Source organism: Microtus pennsylvanicus, chromosome 3 (assembly GCF_037038515.1).
Source record: "Microtus pennsylvanicus isolate mMicPen1 chromosome 3, mMicPen1.hap1, whole genome shotgun sequence".
NCBI lineage: Eukaryota > Metazoa > Chordata > Mammalia > Rodentia > Cricetidae > Microtus > Microtus pennsylvanicus.
Genome location: NC_134581.1, coordinates 25,131,327 through 25,150,290, shown reverse-complemented (window position 1 = coordinate 25,150,290; position 18,964 = coordinate 25,131,327). Strand labels below are relative to the sequence as shown.

Below are 18,964 nucleotides of genomic sequence, written 5' to 3'. Positions count from 1 at the left end.
TGGGGCAGATACTCAGTGTTTGCTTCCCTTAGGAACTGGATAGAATGTTCCACGTGAGGCCAGAGCCTCAGTGGGAGGCCATCAGTTGCAAACAAGCTGCTCCAAGGCAGCGTGTCGTGGAGGTCACTGGGACACGCACACCCGGCAACAGCAGGACTTTGCCCAGATTGCCCACAGACCTGCTGAACTTTGCAGAGGCAAAGATGATTCCTTTGAGTCAGCCTTGTGACCTTTGACTCCACTATCTTCTTACACCCAGCCGACTAAGCTATAAAAGCAATTGGGTTTAACACAGTCTCCCTGCAGCCTGTCCCTTCACGGTCACCAGACGCCTACACCAGACCAGAGGCCACCATCATGACGAGGGACCAGAATGGAACCTGGGAAATGGAGAGTAACGAGAACTTTGAAGGCTACATGAAGGCCCTAGGTAAGAGGTAAAGGGGATGGGGAGGAAGGGGACATTTGGAGGATAATAGACTGGTCCTCTAGGAGGTGCTAGTGGGAGACTCATCAGAGCTCTGGGCAAATCCCCTCTGTCCCAGTCAGAACCGTGCCAAGTCAGCCGAGACACATGAACTCTATGAGGTTCTTTCCCTACCTGGAAATAATAAATAGGATGGGGTTAGAATGTTCTGAGCACAGTGCCTGGCTGGCAGAAAACACACACTGGATGGAGGATACAGACACGTGTCACATGTTCACACACACACACACACACGACCAGTGTTGTCTGCCCTAAAGGACACCATGATCACTCTCTGGCCTTACCATCACCACCTCATAGATAACCATTTGAATCAGCCATTATCACCAATGACTCCTGTTGGAGTTTTTCTCTGCCTTGTCATAGAAAAAAAAAATTGAAGAAGCAGCTAACCAATTTCTCTACCCTGAGGCATTCAGGCTCACAGAAGGCTGAAGGGAGCTGCTATCATAAGGCTCAAACCACTAACTGTTATCTGAGTTCTGCTCCAGGCCAAGGGCTACTCAAATGTCTGTGTCCCAAGCTAGTGACAGGGTAGGTCTGTAGGTCTCTCTTAGTGTTGGCAGAAACATGTGGTCCTGGAAACCTCTGGGCTATACTTGAACGGAGATGGGGTGAGTCATCACAGGGGCTTCCTAAGGGCGGCAGCAGCCAGGCACCGGGCGAGGATCTCGGCTGCCCAGATGACCTCTTCCCCACCCTGCTCACCTTCTCCACCCTGAATTTCCTCACACACATGCCTGCACATGAGGAAGCCACACAAGGATGAGAGAGAAATGGTTGTACGTGGCCTCGGAGGCCCAGAAATTTGGGTATGGTGGTGAGAAGTATGTGAGAATGGGGGTTGTGGGGTTTACCTCAGCATTTAAAGAAAGACAGGCAAAAATCTCCTCTTATTGGGGCTCCACTCACTAGGGTGAGGACACCTAGCTCGTTTGGAACGGAGTGTAGCATGGTGCAGGCAGAAAGGGAATATTCCTGTCACACTTCTGCTTGGTGACACAGGTGGCCAACAGAAATGGGGTTCTGAGCCCACATACGTAACTGATTAGAGGGGTAGGCGAGCCCAGAGTGCGTGCAGCCTAAGCTCCCCCCAGGACTTACTCTGTGATGTGGAATCAGGTTTTTGACCTTTTGTGACCTCAGTTTCCCCATCTGCCAAATAGAGATAAAAACGCTCATATTGTAGATTCTCTAGATGCTGTTAGGTGCAGCTGTCATTTTGGCCAACTGAAAGTCTTGTCACATGGGCTGTTTGGAAGCACCTTGGTTTCATAAGTATACTAGACAAGCTGGGCGCATAGATTATTATCAGAAAGCAGTGTGCATTTTGCTGCATTTGCTTAAACGATACGGATTCCAGGGAGAGCAAGCTGGTGCAATGAGTACAAGCACTTGGTACACAAGCCTGAGACCTGAGTTTAATCCCTGGAGCCCACAGTAGAAGGAAAAAAACAACTCTCAAAAGTTGTCTTCTGACCTCCGCACACAGGCTGTGGTACACGCATGTCCCCCACCCACACCCACACTACATATGCACATACACATGATAATGATATTAGTGATAAAATCCAGTACCTGTTCAGTGTATGGTCCCATGGGTAGACTCCTGGAGTCCAGCTCCTCAGTTTGAAAATAGAAGGCAAACATGACCACCCCCTTCCCTTTTCCCTCGAGATAGATGCTGGGGGAATACCCTTAGTTCTTTGAAAGGAATCTGCTATCTACATCTGGCTTCCTTTGGACTCCGATACAAGCTTACACCACAATGGGCGCGAGGGACTTTCAGTTTGAGTGTGCTGCTTAGATACTTCAGGACTGACTTTTTGAATCCTTAGCATCAGTTGCTTCTCATCAATTTGGGCTTCAGTAAAAATGTACACTCTAACATCATGTTAGACAGAGCAGACTGATTCAACTCTTTGGAGCTGCTCCCCGCTCTGTAGAAGGGCAGCTGGCACTTTGGGGATTGAAATGCCTACTGCAGGTGATGGCTTTAGCTAGACACAGAGTGTGGGTGACCTTGTACTGGCGCCCAGCTGCTGATAGCATTCTGTCTGAGGATCCTACAGACTGGCCCCACCTCAACACCACAATGCCCTGTACAAAAAAAAAAAAAAAAAAAAAAACCCACCTCAGTCAGAGTTATGCTCACACTGCTGAGCCAAGACACCTGATTTCTTTCACCTGCCCATGGGCAGGACGGGGCTGGCAGTGATTAATGCCAAGGGAATCAGCCGAAAGCAGATGAGGAGTGGCTGCCCCGTCACTCTACCTTGTCAAATGTTGCTCCATAGATTAGTTTGATGTCTGCCTCACCCTGCTGAAAAGGCGCTGTTGTTTTCCCGAGGCTGGGTAATCAATGAAGCTTGCCTTCTGTGCCCTTTTGTGCAGTTGGCATTGGGATGAGCATGGCAGAGATCTTTGCAAATCCCCAGGTGTGTAAATGCCATCAGGTATGACACTGTTCTTTGGCTAAGAGCCGTCACTTTTTTGGACTTTAACTTGGTCCATCAACGAGGGAACTGGCTTTCTCTGGGGGACCTGGTTCTCCCTGCGGTAGGGAGGGAGCAGCATGCTGGCTTTGTCAATAGCCCAGTGGCTCACTTGATACCCTCGCCTCCACATGTGACTCAGGTACCGACCTCAGCACAATGAAGCGGCACGGCTTTGGGTTTGCCTCAAATTATCAAAGTCATTAAGAGCACAAGTGTCCAGGATGACTGAGTGGTGCCTCCTGGGCACTGCCAGGCTTTCCTAGACCCTTTCTGACCCTGAAGAAAGCAGCTTGAAAGCCCCATCACCCATCGACTCTGTCGTGTCTATCATCCGCCTTTGGACCAGAAAAAGAGGAGTGGGGGAAAGGTCTTCATTTCTAAAGGAGGGGCGGGCAAAGCTGTAGAAAGAAGCTTCTGATCATGTGAAGGAGATGAGAGCAGAGTCCATTAGCTCTGCCCAGGGTAGAGACTCACCCAGCTGCCACATGGAGCATCAGTGGTTGCTTATGGAAGCAGGGGCTGTGTCATCTGCGCAGAATCCAAGCAGCTCTGCTCTGGAGGGAGCTATTGTGGTCACTGGTCATGGAATGGTAAATGAGAAGACTGTCCCCCACCCACGCAGAGTTGATCTCCTCCCTGGTGGGAGGAGCGGAAGGGTGCCGAGAGAGAACACCAGAACACTGTGCTAGGTGATTCTAGGTAATGAAAGCATTTTAAAGACCAAAAAGAAGCGGGGCAATGGTGGTGCATGCTTTTAATCCCAGCACTCCGGGAGGCAGAGGCACGCAGATCTCTGTGAGTTCGAGGCCAGTCTGGTCTACAGAGCTAGTTCCAGGACAGCTAGGGCTACACAGAGAAACCCTGTCTCAACAAACATCAGAGGAAAAAAAATAGACAAAGAAGAAGAACAATGTCTGAAGAGTTACAAAAGGTCACCAGGTCAAGGAAGACAAGCCAAAGAGTTGGCAATTCTTAAAGCCAGAAGCTGAAGCTAAACTATGTTCCCAAAGCAAGGGACAGTAAGTGCAAAAGATTTTTGTGTGTCCAGGAAGGTACACCGCAGGAGGGCTGGGGCGTGGGAGTGTACAGACAGATGGAAGATATAGACAAACGGAAGATAGGAGAGGAGGCTGAGGGTGGAAAGACTGCCAGAGGTTAGACCAAGAATTCTGTTTCTCGCCGGGCGGTGGTGGCGCACGCCTTTAATCCCAGCACTTGGGAGGCAGAGGCAAGCGGATCTCTGTGAGTTCGAGGCCAGCCTGGTCTACAGAGCTAGTTCCAGGACAGGCTCCAAAACCACAGAGAAACCCTGTCTCGAAAAACCAAAAAAAGAAAAAGAAAAAAAATAATTCTGTTTCTCCTGGTTTGACTTCATACGCCCCTACACAGCCAAGACATGGACAGCATGGATATGGACATGTTGAGATGAGACCTAGAGCTTGAAGTATAGTCAGGTCTGAGGAGAGAAGGGATATTTTCCATTTGATGAGATGAAGAACCTGAAGCCCAGAGAAGAAGGAGAAATGCCTAGGGATACAGGTGACTAGGAAATAGCAGGACCCAGACAGGAACCCGATCTATCTCTTCTAACAACTTGCTAACCCTTCCCACAGGGCTGCTCTGGACAGGAGGGTGCCAAGGGGGTGATAAGGACTTCACTCTGAACATTGCTAAATGGTGGAGACATCCATAGCTGAGAGATAGCGCCTTCAAAAAACACTAAGAAGGTTACTCAGGGTCCCTAACTGAAAACCAACCGGCAGCTGATGGTCTGAGAATGCAGTTACTGTACAAAACTCTGGATTTCTGCTGGCATTGACAAGCCAGCCAAGTTATTCAGTTCATCAGAGTCTTAATTATGCCACATGGTACCTAGTTGGACTTTGGAAGGAAAAAGTACCAAGAGGCAGAAAAATCCAAGAGACAACCATAACTGCTTCCCCCTTCTCCGGTCCCACATTCACGTGCTGGTAACACTTCTCCCGTGAACCCACCCCCGTGGAGATTGTTAAAGTAAGGGTGCAGAGTACCGAGTACGAGCCAGTAGCCCAGGGTCACCAGCCTGCCTGCAATAGCCAGGAGGGAGCGAAGGAAGAGAGGCGGGGGATGAGTCTAATTCCCTTCTAAATGTGTCCTCTGGAGGAGGAAATGGTATGGAAAGAAAGAGAAAATTGTTCTTCCACTTGGCTTCTCCCTATTGCCTGGAAGAGTCGATGATTTGAGAGTTAAGGAGTCCAGGTTCAAAGCCCATTGAGGCCGCACTTTGAACTGTTCTCAGATTTTCTGTGATGGATTCCTGCGCATCTCTGCTCTTTAATTTACAAAGAGCACCTGCCCTTTTCGCTTGCAACTTTAGCTTTCTTTGCAAGCATATTACAGAGCATTTTAACGTTGAGAAGCACGCTCGTATTTCAGCTTTATGGCTTGCATTGTTCAAGATGCAGTTATGAAAAGTATGCTTAATAAAGTCACTTTGGCTGTTGTTGATTTGTTTTTCCGCAGCGGCAGCCACGAGCCATGTATATTATTCAGAAATAGCTTGTCTTTGGACCTTTCCTTCTGAGATAGAATGTCACTTTACCTGGCTGTAAATCAGGCTCGGAGGTACCTGTAAGACCAAAAAGCAGATAAAACAAACTTGATAACCCTAGTGTTAAAATATCATATCAGAAAAGTAGTTTCCTCTGCAAAGTTCAAAGAGGAAGTGCTTGTGTACTGTGTGTGTGTGTGTGTGTGTGTGTTAGTGCGTGCACACAAATGTGTATTCTATAGCTTCAGTTAAACCTTCTGACTAGAAATATCTAACAAGAAATCCACCAGCAGAGTTTTTGGCTCCCTTCCCCGGGGTGGAGCAGAGGTGACATGATTAACTGGCTTGTGTGAACGCTAAAGGGTGGCCAAGAGGCCAAGCCATTTTTCAATCTGGAGGCGAAGCAGTGTTTGCTTCCATTTGCATAGAGCCCCTAATAACATTCTCTTGGCCCTAGTCAGGAAGATTGACAAGGATGCTATTTCCAGGACACACTGGTTCTCTCAACAACAACCAGACATTTCACTGCGATCCGCTATTCTAGGCAGCCCAGGACAAGTCATAATTTTTGTTAGAAAGCCTTAGCTATAAATGACAAGCGAGCTGCATTTGTAGGGACACTGTGAAGCCGGATGGTGCTGAGCCCACCGATTCAATTCTCTGGGCCACGATGTTCACTTCCACAGAAAGGATATGGATTTGCTGGCTAAAGAACAATCTGTCCTAAATTTCCCCACAATTTCCCATCCTTCCATAGTCGTTTACCTGGAGTGTTCCCCTTTGGTTAGCAGCATCTTCTTCCTACCCCTAGTGATGGCTGCAGGAGCTCTGGTTAGCACAACTTCAACATGCAGGATTTGAGTAAAAGCCACTGACCGAGCAAAGCAGAGGGAAGAAGCTGGTCCAGCCTGGAAGGTATCCCGCTAGGCTGGACAAAGGGCACCATGATAGCTACAGTTATATTGCTCTGTAGTGAGGTGTGTATTCAGTAGCTATAGGGATACATAAATGTGATCTGGAACTTTTGCTCTGGGCTAAAGTGATCTGGTCCCCATGTGACCCAAACAGACAAGGACCATAATGGAAGCCTGTGTGTAGTGAATGAATACACGCAGCTCTTGGGAGCCATGTACAGACTTTCTCCATAGAGCTGACTAAATCCTCACCACCACAACCAAAGGAAATGAGCATTCTTTCCTCATTTGCCAGGAGAAACTGAAGCTCTGGAAGAGAGAGTGGCTTCTGTAAGGTCACATAACTGGGAAATCGGGGCCCACCTGCCCCTCGCCCTCACTCTTGGGTGCTTGTGGTTTTAAACTTTGGTGTGCACAAAATGAGTAGAAACAGATTTCCATGGGTTTTTAGGTTCTGCTGCTGCTGCTAATGGTGGTCCAGGCTCCTGTCTTTAATATCACTGCCCTGGACCACGCTCCTCCATTAACCAGTTCTTATTATCTGAGCATCTACTGTGAGCATCACCCTAGGGCTGGTTCTGGTAGGGGATACAGGGGAGGACAGAGTCAGCAAACCCATGATCAAGTCGTGTGTAAGACAACTCTTGCTTCTCACTTAAGTAAAAAAATGTGGTGTGTCCCCAGCCTGAGTTTCTGGGCCTGAGCACTTTGCCTTGTTAAAGAAATGAATGAGCCTCACTGCACACAGCATAACCTCCGCTACTCCCTCTGCCAACAGATATTGATTTTGCCACCCGCAAGATCGCAGTACGTCTGAGTCAGACGAAGATCATCACTCAAGACGGTGATAACTTCAAGACAAAAACCAACAGCACGTTCAGAAACTATGACTTGGACTTTACCGTCGGGGTGGAGTTTGACGAACACACAAAGGGCCTGGATGGCCGGCATGTCAAGGTACTCCTGGGTGGGAGGGGTTTCACTGGGGCTGTTCATGCAAGGCATGACTTTCTGGTTTCACACTGACTAGATGATAGAACCAACCCCAGGAAGGTTCCAGTAAGCAGATGGAGAATGAACTGACATTGGCGATGAGTAATTGGTGAAGGCTGAGTAAAGAGAGGCAGGAGAAGGAAGCGGAAAGGCCTTAGATCATGTGAGAAATTAAGACAGGGTCCCATCCTCTCAACTGCAAGGCTGGGGAAGCAGCAGAAAGAGGGTAAGATGGAATGTCCTAAGAACAGATAACCATGGAGCTCAGCCAAGCAATTTACCTAGGCCTAGAGAGGCATCCATACTCAGCTCCAGCCAGCCTGGCCCAAGAAAGGATGAGGTTTCATGGTACCTGCCTTTCTGTTGTTTGTTTTTGTTAGGGTTCCTAAGAATGCAGGTGTTTTTACATGTAGCCTCTCACTTTAACATGACCCAACTTCCTTTTTAGAAAATCATGATGCAAATGAAATACGACAAACTCAGTGGACTCAGTAAAGTTAGTAACCCAGTACTGGTGACTTGTGTGGCTTCTGCCCAGCGAGACTTAACTCCTGGGATATAATCTATGGAACCCTGTGGAGTCAAAGGCCATACTTCCAGTATTTGAACTGCGGTCGTCCTCCGTTAGCCAAGGTCTCACTAGGTCCCACAGTTTCCCACGGTCAACTGCAGTGCAAAAATAGTGAATGGGAGATCCCAGAAACCAACCCCCAAGTTTTAAACTACACCCCATGAGCAGCATGACACAGTCTCCCTTGCCTGCTCCACACTGCCCAGGATGTTAGCCATTTCTTTGTCCAGCCTATCTACCCTATACATTACCTATGCATCACCCACCCACCTGTCACTCGGTAGCCATGTTAGTTCCACAGAACATATAGGGTTCAATTCTACCCGAGGTCACAGTGAGGTTCTTGGAGCATATACCTCATTGATGAGAGGGGGCTACTCTACTTGAACTGGTCAACCCCGAAAGCACATAGAAAACCACTCTCAACAGAAGGTGACATGTCATCTCCAAGTCTGAGACCTCAACTCTAAGAAAGAGCATGCCTTTATCCAAAGCAGCTGTTCATGAAGAAAGCAGAGGCTGCTAAGTGGCAAGAAAATGTGGGGTGAGAGAAGTAGGGGCAACAGTAGCTCCCCTACATTGCTGTGTGATGCCCCAGCCCAGTGGCCTGCTCCTCACACTATGTTCCAGATTTTGGCCATTGCACCTGGCCTGTACCCTCCGAACAGGAAGAAGAGAGATTCTATCTCAGTCCCACTTAAAGGCTCTCCTCCCCGAACCTTAGCATCACAGCCCTGAAGATCGTACAGAAGACCTAGAAGGGCTACTGGTTTGTCACATGTCCCAGTGACCATTGGCTAGACCACCTATGCTTATGTAGTTTATACAAGGCTGCCAGTTTGGATGTTTGGATAGTCACAGCACTCTCTGTGCCAACTTGCCTTTGCCAGGCTCCTAACCAGAGAAGGGATACACTGTCTCGAGTAAATGAGCCCTCATCCCCAGCCTGTTGGGATGACACAGATGTGGGATCCTCCACCTTTCTCTGCCCACTCACCGCAGCCCCCTCTTCCTAGGCAAGACCCTGTCTTGTTCTTCCAGGAGCTCTTCTAAAGTCTCAGGGGAAAAGTTCTGGTTCCTCTCCTGGCCTGAGAGTATTAGTCATTGGCTAGCTGAGTCCTTTAGCTTTACTAAGGAGAGACCAAAGAGCAAAGGAGAAAAGCTCTTCAAATGCTGTTCTCCAGCACTTTTATTTCCCTTAGTGTTTGGCTATAGCAAGTGGCAGCAATGAGCAGGCAGGAGTAGCAGTAGGTGGTACCCTCTGACATCACTGACCCAATGCCCGTCTCAGAAATGGGAACCTTTAGCCAACAGGTGTCAGAGCTCTTCTGTAGGTTAGATGTCCAGATCCCTTAGCCCTTACCACTGAACACTGTTCGTGCCCTTAGCCCAAGAGTCCGAGATTCTTGGCTCTAAATACTTGACAGCTCCCTGGAAAGCTGGTGACCAGGGTGGCAGTTTCTCATCTGTGACTCTGTCCAGCCTTTTATCTTTCTTCAATGTCAGCTATCTGAGGAGCCCACTTTGAGAGCCAGAGAAAGGAGTGCCAGGACCAACCGCAGTCTTGCCTCTTTAGCCCGGTCACAGCCGTTCCTCAGCAAGGCCACCAGGGAAGGTGGAAGACATTGCAGAGTCAGAGTCCTCCAAGGCCTGGGGTAGTACAAAGTCTGTTACAAGCTGTTTCCAACAACCTTGGCTGAGGCCAAGCCTGCAGAAGCCAGAGCAATTAGCTGTGACCATCAAGGAGCCTTTTCAAGGCATTCATGGAGGGTTCAAGATGGCTGATGCCAACATCGTAAGGGCAGCCCAGCTGGCTGATGGGCAGACAGAGCTTTTTTCCAAAAGAGTGAGGACAGCAATGAGGGAAGAGCCCAACAACTGCCAATTAGGGAATCAAATTAGCCTGTGCCCCAACATCTTAGTCACGAGAAAATACCAGAAGGGACGCTTACCATAAGAACCTATCACTAAATAGCAGCGATTTAAATCTACTTTAACAGTGCTTAAACCTTCCCAGCATCCCAAGGCGTCATGGGTCCCTTTTCCTGCCCCAGGAGGAATAGCTGTCATTCTGTGTGGTGGCTCACAGAAAGCAGGGCACATCCCCCAGCCAAGGTGACCTTGCGTTCATAATCTCATCTATCAAGGAAAATTGGATGCAGTGATTCTTGCTGAAAAATGACAGTGGTAAAAAAGTATTTTGGAGCTCTTCCCTCAGAGCTGATCTGACAAAGGAAAGCCCCAGAAGGTCCAAGTTAGGCCCCTTTCGTGTGGGTCTCTGGGATGGTAGATCCACAAGGCTTTTCTGAACTGTGACCAAAAAGCCAGTTCATCAGACACCAGAACTAAGGGGGAAATTTGTCCCTGGAGTTTTGCATCTCTCCATTGTTCCAGCGTAATCCGTTCCCCATGATTCACTCCCCAGCTCCTTGAGAGTGAGCGTGCGCTCTTGAGAGGCAAGCTGCTCCTCTTTAACTTGTTCTTCATCACCCGAGATGACAGAGAATTCCCTCTTTCTGAAATAAGTCACATTCTTCCTGCCTTCCCTGATTCGGAAAGAGTTCCACTTGTCAGCACCAGCTTGCCCAGCCTCTGGTCTCCCCACTTCCCATTCTCCTTGTTCTCATCAAGATCATCACTTAGCCCTGAAGGGAAAGTAGTCGCTAACTCAACTAGCAGCTTCTCCATGGCTTCTCTCTGCTTTGTCTGTAGCAGAAAGCCAGGGATAGTGCGCTCTCTCTCTCTCTCTCTCTCTCTCTCTCTCTCTCTCTCTCTCTCTCTCTCTCACACACACACACACACACACACACACACACACACACACACACAAGGCTGGTGGGATGAGATAAATTCAGCTAGAGACTGGACAAAAGTCTATTCACATGAGAATTACAATTCAGAACAGGTGCCCTCAGGACCATCTACTGTCTATAACAGGAATAGGTCCAAGAGGATGCCAGGCAGGCAGTGCATGAGTCTCCCCCCCCTTTCCCTTCCTCCATTTCTCCTTCTCTCTCTCTCTCTCCCTCCCTCCTCCCCCTTTCCTTCTCCCTCTCCTCCATCTCTGAGTACACTCACGAGCTGTGTGCACACATGTGTTGCACAGTTTTGCATATGCATGTGTTTTGTGTGCAGTAAGCCTCATTTGGCACACTCTCATTCCCTAGAGCTCCACTTCTCAACTCTTTGATCATACTCAGAACCCTCAAGAAAACTCGACGTTCATTAGAGAAAGGTGTGGTTATAGCAGGAGCCCTGAAGGACCCAGTTCTGTGTCATCCCAGAGCAGAAGCGTAAAAATACATCAAAGATAAAGCTGATTCCGAGGGCCTCGGAGACCCCCCTTCTCTTCTGAGCACCATATCTGTTCTCTACTTCTTACCCTGACTTGTTTCTAAGAAGGTTAAAAGCCCCTTCTCAAATAAACAAAAGCACGGATGGAGGTGTGGCTAGCTGATAATAGCACTTGCTTAGCATACACAATGTCCTAAGTTAAATCTTCAAAGCTTAAATGATACACATATATTTGCATGCAAAATATAGAGAAAATTGAAGGGCTTGGGAGATACCCAGCCAGCGAAGTCCTTGCTGCACAAGCATAAGTTCTGGGGTTGATTTTGCAACCCCAGAACCCATGTTAAAAAACCCAGGCACAGCAGCAAACATCTGTAACCCCCAGTGCTGGGCAGGTGGAGACCAAAAGATCTCTGAGGCTGTCAGCCAGACAGTCCAGCCAAATCAGTGGGCCCCATATTTAGTATGGGACCCTGTCTCAAAAATTAAGGTGAGGAGCAATTATGAAAGACAACAACATTTATCTCTAGTCTACACAAACACACACATACACACAGGCACATGCACTGGCATACACATACAGACAAACTAATTTTGCATGTACACACACCAATAAGCAAGAAGTAATTGATATCCATATAATGGAATTTAAGGTATTATCCAGTCATGAGAAAAAATGAAGTATAGTGTGAAAGAACCTGGCATAGTGTCAATGAACCTGGAAAACATGCTAATCAACAGAAGCGCCACATAAAAGATCATGTATGAAGGAAGACCCATGACAGGGGAATGCACAGAGATAAGGCTAGAGGGCAGAAGAAGCAGGGTTGAGTGCTAGCAGAAGCAAGGTGATAAAATGAAAATGTTCTGGATGCATTGGTGAAGATGGCCACACAACCTTGTGAATAGACGAGGAAAAAAGTTGCCACCACTCAAAGCTCTATTAAAATTGTAGATTTTAACAGAATGAATTTTATGGTTTGCAAATTATAAATCCATTTTTGAAAAAGTTTGGAATTGGAGTGGTCCGTGAGGATTGGGGAAAGCAGGAAGGGACACGGCAAATAGCACCGTGTGATTTGGGGGCTCCTTGTCTGAAGGGCATCCCAATGGGACTTCCTGAGGCACTGCAGGTGGTTGGAGACAAAGACTCTAAGGAAAATTTCAAGGAGGGACATCTCCATGGGTCAGTAGATCCCACCTACACCTGGAGTTTATAGCTGTTACTTTCAGATTCAAGAACAAAGAACAACTTTTCCCTCTCCACAAAGAGTTATCTCATTGGTTCAAGAGAGCTGGCTCAGCAGTTAATAGCCTTAACTCCTCTTACAGAAGACTCAGGTTCAGTTCCCAGAACCTATATCAGGTAAGTTACAACCATCTGTAGCTCCACTTCCATGGAATCTGATACCCTCGGCTTCCACAGGTACCTGCATGTATTTAGCACACATAAATTCATGTAGGCACATACACATGATAATAACTTTTTAAAAAAGAGTTGCATGTTATTGTTTGCCCCCTTGTGTTTTTAATCGAGATCTCTCCCCTCTCTCTCATACATACATTTATATTGAACAATCTGACACAACCTCCAAATGATTGTACTTCTGAAGAATGAAGATGTTGCTTTGCTTCCAAAATCCATGACTTCACTAGCCTTGTGTAGTTGGCTTGTTTTTCAGGACCACGCGTGATTTTCCTCTTGTTGAGTGGGCCATATAAGGTGTGTGTCACTACTGTACTCTGAGGGCTATCATCCCATGATGGTTGTTGTTGTAGTTTATCGATGGCAAGATGTCATAACTGGGTAAGACTACTGTTTGCTTCTCTCCTTTGAAAGCCTGCATTGTACCTTCTGCTACCATGGAGGTTAGTCCAGGTAGCTAAGGAATGCTCAAAACAAGAGAAATAGTCTACCCCAAGGAAGGGCACTCTAACTGGTTATTCAATGCTCAGCCCTGAAAACATACAAGTAACATTATATGGACTGAGCTGTATTTGTGTATTCAAGAACATATACACACATATACGTAACAACAATTAAAGAAAAAGAGAGCATGAGTTCTAAGTGAGGTGGGGCTGGGGTTACAGGGGAAGGTTTGGAAGAAGGAAGAAAAAGGGAAATGATATAGTCATAATCTTAAAACAATATTTTTAAAGAAATAGGATTGTCTTTTATAGGTCCATGATTCAGCTATTGACTCACCCAGATTAAACAGTGGGCGGGCACCTGTGTCTAATTTGACATAAAGAGCCTTTTTGAGCGATACTGACTTTGGAAGTGTAAGAAGAGTCACATTGGGACTCTACCCCTGCCTCTGTTCTGTGCAAACCCGCCCTTTTCCAAGAGCTTTCCTTGTCCATCTTCCCACTCAGAAGTTAGGGCTTCCTCAGCTGCAGGATCTTTCAAAATAACTGAGCCTGTTTTTAAAAACTCTTCAGACACAGGGATGAGGACTGAAACTAAAGCTGGGTGTGATAGTAAAAGCTGTAACCCCAGCACTCTGAAAAGCTGAGACAAGGAAGTGACAAGTTCGAGGTCAGCCTGGCCTATGTAGTAGGACTTAAAAGGGGGAGGAGGAGGATAATTTAATTAATAAGAAATTTAAACTTGGAGTTGGTTCATCTAACTGTTCTCTTCTTTCTGCTTCTCGCTGTCTTGTGGAGGAGCCAGCCCACAATCTTGGAAGCATTACCATGATTCATTGGTAGCCAATTTACTTTTGGGTCAGAATAACTTTGAATCTTGCTGCCCAGTGTGAGTTATTAAAATGAAATATTAGGACAGGCCTCTTTGCACTCACATTTTTCTCCTTTCTTCATTCTGCAAATTTTGATGAGCTCCTACTGCCTGCCAAGTCTGTGTCAGAGAGGTAGGTGACAAGATAAATTAGACCCCCCCCCCCATTTCCTGCCCTCGGGGATCTCAGGCCTTATGCTGAAGACGGACAATTAAATGGACAGTGTCCACTGCATGACCCCCTGGCGGGGCATGTGTGCTTTCCGCTGGGACCACCTCTAAGGCAGGAGGCGAGTGGGCTTCCCTTGGGACTGTGCTTCAGGGAAACTGTCCACCACACAAGGCCAGTCACTGTGCTGAGTGTCCTTGCAGCCACCAGCGGCCACATAGCCTCTCCTTCCCTGAGCTTCCTTGCCTGTGAAGGGAGACAGACATCAGTGCAGTCAGCAGCACAGGGGCTTCCGGTGCAAGGCACTATGGGAGGAAAGAGAAGAGAAGATACTTTCCTTACCTAAGGAGAAGACAAGAGTCCTTCCCTATCCACTAGGGAAGCAATGGAGTCCAAGGCAGTGAGGAGAAACGGTAGATGCATTTCCCAGACATTTCTTCCTCCCAGAGGAGCCAGGAGACCTATGGCTTGAACGTCTATAAGTCCTTCAGAGATGTGGGGCTTCAGATGGTCTTAAAGGAAGAGGAGGCATCTTTCTTTTAGAAAGCACAGCATATTTTGTTTTAAAATTAGATTTGGGGTCTGTGACGATATGGATGGATACAATTTTTTAAAAACAGTAAACAGTGGAACTTCCGTTCCATCTTGGCTCCCGAGCTCGGTGTCTTTACAGGGCTAATCATCACCCAGGGACTAAACACGGGAATACTGCACACTCCTCAGCCGGCTCCCTTGTGGTAGGCACACTGCTCATCATCTTGCATTGTTAAACATTTAAACAACCGGCTCTGGCTGTACTCTGTCTATGACTGTGAAGCAGGGAGGAATCACATCGTATTTAAACAGCCACCCACTGACAGCACTTATGAAGCTTCCAGTCCTTTGTGGTAACGCGCCATCCCGTGATGCATGGAGGAGTAGAATGGAGAGGAATAACACTGTACATAAAGTATATCTTATGGTCAAGGTCAAAATTATTCTAGAAGTAGGTAGATTTAACAACGTGTAGCAAACAGGCCTGTATAATGCACAAGAAGAGAAAAAAAAAACCCTACAAGTCAATTTATCATCAGTTGCGTTTACAAGATGTAGAAGAAAGCAAGCCTCGGGTCCTTAGCCTAATTTTGTTCAGAGAGGCCCCAGGTCGTTTATGCATACAGGGAAAAAAATCCCAGCTCTGTCAGGCTCATCTCCCCCCAGGAAGTAAGGCACAGACACAGTGGGGTGACATAAACATCTCAGCAGGTGCAGTGAGCCTGACTGGGCATGAGGCAGGCATTAAGAGGGAAACAGGGGTGTCTAGGGAACATATACCTTGTGAGTGTGTGTGCAGGGGCTTGCAACCTTTCCAGGGTGCAGGCAGGCCAGCAAGGCTTGGCTGGACATGGAGGATGCCCTTCGTGAGTTCTGCTGTTGTATCTATACTGCTATACCATTAGCATCGCTACCCAGAGAAAACCCAAAGGAAAGCAGGGCACCCTCCTGGTTCTGGGTGACAGAAACTGGAACCACGTGAGCAGCAGCTCTCTAGTTAGGGAACCTCCCTGGGATTATTTCTACCTGCAGCGGCCAAGGCTCAAAATGTGACTCCTGCAGGAAAATTCCCAGGGTAGACATTTTAGGTCAAAGAATATATACAGTTTCGTCAGAGATGATAATCCCAGAACTTGGGAGGTAGGAGCAGGAAGGTCAAGAGTTCAAGGTCATTCTTAGCTACACAGTGAGATCTATGTAGAACATAGAACACGTCTATGTGAAACCTTTTCCAAAAAAAATTAAAAGCATATGAAATTTTTAAATAAGTTAAATATTGTTCAAAATAAGTAAGCAAGTAAATAAAAGCAAACCAAATGCAAAAATATGTGCAGTTTCATATTTTGAAAGCGAATATGAGATAGTCCTCGCAAACCACTTCTCATCCCACCTGGTGAGTCCTGAGAGAGGGTGGACAGCCCTCCCTTCAGTGCTACTAAATCTTTGAACTATGACCACGTGATTAATTAGATCTGAGAAGCAGTCTTATCAGCATTTCTCCTGCTATTTGCGAAGGAGGCTATCTCTCCTTAGGGTTAAAAGCCATCTACTTCAAGAGTTTCCTCTGTAAGCCCTTGGTTCATATGTTTGCTTGGCGTGGACTGTTAGGTTAATGATCTTTTTATTGATTTACAGTGGCCCTTTATGTATAAGGACATCAAGTCTTTACTGATACGCTACAGCTCTTTTTCCCTGCTGGTTATTTGTCTGTTGACTTTGAGGTATTTCCCCTTCCAGAAATTCCACATTGTTGATAGTTGAATTTATCATCTTTCCTTCACTAGCTCAAAATGCTATTTTTGCCAGATATTAAAATGGGTTGAGCAGAATCCCTTAGAAGAGAATGCAGGCAGCCCGGAGAGACCAGCTTGGCTAGAATGGAGTGGAGACCGGAAGGTCCCTGGGGTCACTGAGGCAGGACTCTGTCCCATGGGCTTGCAGGAGGCTGGCGGAGCTTGCAGGAATTGCAGCTGCGGATGGAAACTTGCTCAGTCTCCCAAGGCCATCCGTGTGATTTGCCTGACAATTTGTCGTTGCAGACGCTGATCACCTGGGAAGGCGACACTCTGGTGTGTGTGCAGAAAGGGGAGAAGGAGAATCGCGGCTGGAAGCAGTGGGTGGAGGGGGACAAGCTGTACCTGGTAAGCCCCTGGGGTCTGGACAGCACCTTCCTCCCGCGGCACTCACCTGGCCAGGAGCTTTGACAAGAAAAATGGCCCTGAGCCCCGGCCAAATGTGTTTGGTCATATAGTCAGAAAGCCCTTCCCATCTGGCTCAGGGGACTCCAGGAAGAAATCTATATGGCTGTTTCTGTGAACGGCTGCAATTAAAAAGAAAGTTTAAAATGCTGAGCTAGGAAACCAAGATCCAAGGAGAAATGCAGACAGCCTGCTAAGGAAGCTAGGGAGAAAGGTGAGCCATAAGTCGCCTGGACAAGACCAGGCGTCCTGTCAGTACCTGGGTGGGGGAGGGGGACTGAGAGCTTGAGGGGTGTGGAGGGCGTGGTGGGAACACTGGACTCTCACCCTAAGCCTTGGAGCCTAAGGCATGGTGGACCTGATCCCAGCTCCTATGAGGTTGATTTGTTACTAGAACAGAACAGTAGGGGCAATGGCTGACATCCTTCAATAAACGGTCACTGTCCAGACAGCTTTATTTTTCACTCTGCAATCTTCACAATTTATGGGCCCCACATCAGAAGAGTGAGAAAAGTTTCATCCTTTCAAACACTCAGCTACTCATCTGCTCAATGAGTGGCTCCTTCAGCAAACACATCCTCAATGATTCATTCATTCATTCATTCATTCATTCATTCACCTATGGAGTCAAGCAGGTACCCAGCTCTTCAATATGATGTCACCAAGATGCTCTTCGGATCTGAGCAAGCTTCACCCGAGATCTTTATTTCAGGGACATGTCAACTAGTGATATATGGGAGGTGGTCTCAGCGCTTCCCACGGGCAGCTCTCCCTATTTCCTATGGCTTGGATGATAGATTTTTTAAAATTGTATGGCCATCCCCAGCAGTGCCTGTGGTTAAGACAACAAATCCGTGGTCAGTGGCAGCGAGCATGGCGGCCTTCCTCATGCTCACTCATCCTCCTCCCTCAGGCTTCAGTGAGATGCAGAGAAGGCCCGAGGCTCTATCTACCTCCATGAAAAGTGGGACCCTGTCCACTGTGCAGGCAAAACAGGGGGAGCCCTTCTGAAGCTCTTCCCCTATTTTGGGGCCATCGCTAACCACCTACCTAGTGCTTCTCCATGCTACCCTTCCCTTCCTCTCGGCTTCGCCATCTTTTAATAAATTAGGCAATGTTGCTTTAATCATGGGAGCAGGAGAAATCCTGCCCAAGAGGGTCATTTCTTTGTATTTTTCATTTTTATAGTTGTTCAAGCTCAATTTGAGTGTCAAAATCAAATTACTGCTACCTGAAGGGCATGGCAGCCTACTGGATCTGGGAGGGACACTTTGCCCAGAACAGCTAAATGCCCTCTTTATCCCAGCCTCGCTCACCTGCCCCAGACCCTAGGAGGGCCAAGTGGGCAGGGGGCAAATCTGGGCTTGTTGGTCACTCACCCACTTTCTGACTTGCAGGAGCTGACCTGTGGTGACCAGGTGTGCAAACAAGTGTTCAAAAAGAAGTGAGGGGAAGCTGGGCACGCATGCGGAGTTCTCTGCCAGTTTTGGAAACCAGCCTGGGGAACCCCCTGCTCCTGACAGAACCCACTTCAGTCACCGGCCTGGCTTTAAACTCGAGTGTGTGAAGGAACCCCACCCCCGCCCCCCACCTTGGAACCTGTTATTAAAAAAAAAAAGTCTCTCAGCCTTGGAAACCTTTTGCATCCTTTATTCCTAGTTGTCCATTTTACCCACGGGCAGAGGGGGCACTGCCTGCCAGGCTTGTGATGCTCTTGGCTTCATTGTTTGATTCCTTTTCTCTGTTTGGTTTGCTGGATGAGTTAGCAACATCTCAAGCAACAATGCTGAGTCATGAACGTCTCCTCTGGGAGACACTCCTTTGTTGAGGTGTACACCCCTTCTCTTAACAGTCTATACAAAGACTCCGCCTTCCGATGAGTCAACCATATAGAGTTGCCCCAGAGCCTCCGCAGGTCTGCAGTGTCAGCTGCTCTCAGCCCTCAGCGCTTCAGCCCTGCACGGAGAGGTGGGCTGTGAAGCGCCCGCCCATCCACACCTTCTCCCCCTCCACCCACGCAGCATGCTCAGGTTTAG

At 47.6% G+C, this 18,964-nt stretch overlaps 1 protein-coding gene across 1 annotated transcript; it reads left to right on the top strand.

The window, feature by feature from the left end:
• The first annotated feature begins 325 nt into the window (after nucleotides 1-325).
• Rbp2 (retinol binding protein 2) lies at nucleotides 326-18,539 on the top strand. The gene is made up of 4 exons (XM_075967727.1): nucleotides 326-430; nucleotides 7,208-7,386; nucleotides 16,770-16,871; nucleotides 18,326-18,539. Exons 1-4 carry the CDS (start codon nucleotides 358-360, stop codon nucleotides 18,374-18,376), a joined length of 405 nt encoding a protein of 134 aa, XP_075823842.1. The 5' UTR covers nucleotides 326-357; the 3' UTR covers nucleotides 18,377-18,539.
• The last annotated feature ends 425 nt before the right edge of the window (nucleotides 18,540-18,964 follow it).

Excerpts from the sequence above, each read along its gene's own strand:
- Rbp2 (XM_075967727.1), top strand. The coding sequence starts at position 358 with ATGACGAGGGACCAGAATGGAACCTGGGAAATGGAGAGTAACGAGAAC. Across the intron at positions 431-7,207 it reads AGGCTACATGAAGGCCCTAG|ATATTGATTTTGCCACCCGC; the intron begins GTAAGAGGTAAA and ends CTCTGCCAACAG. Across the intron at positions 7,387-16,769 it reads TGGATGGCCGGCATGTCAAG|ACGCTGATCACCTGGGAAGG; the intron begins GTACTCCTGGGT and ends TTGTCGTTGCAG.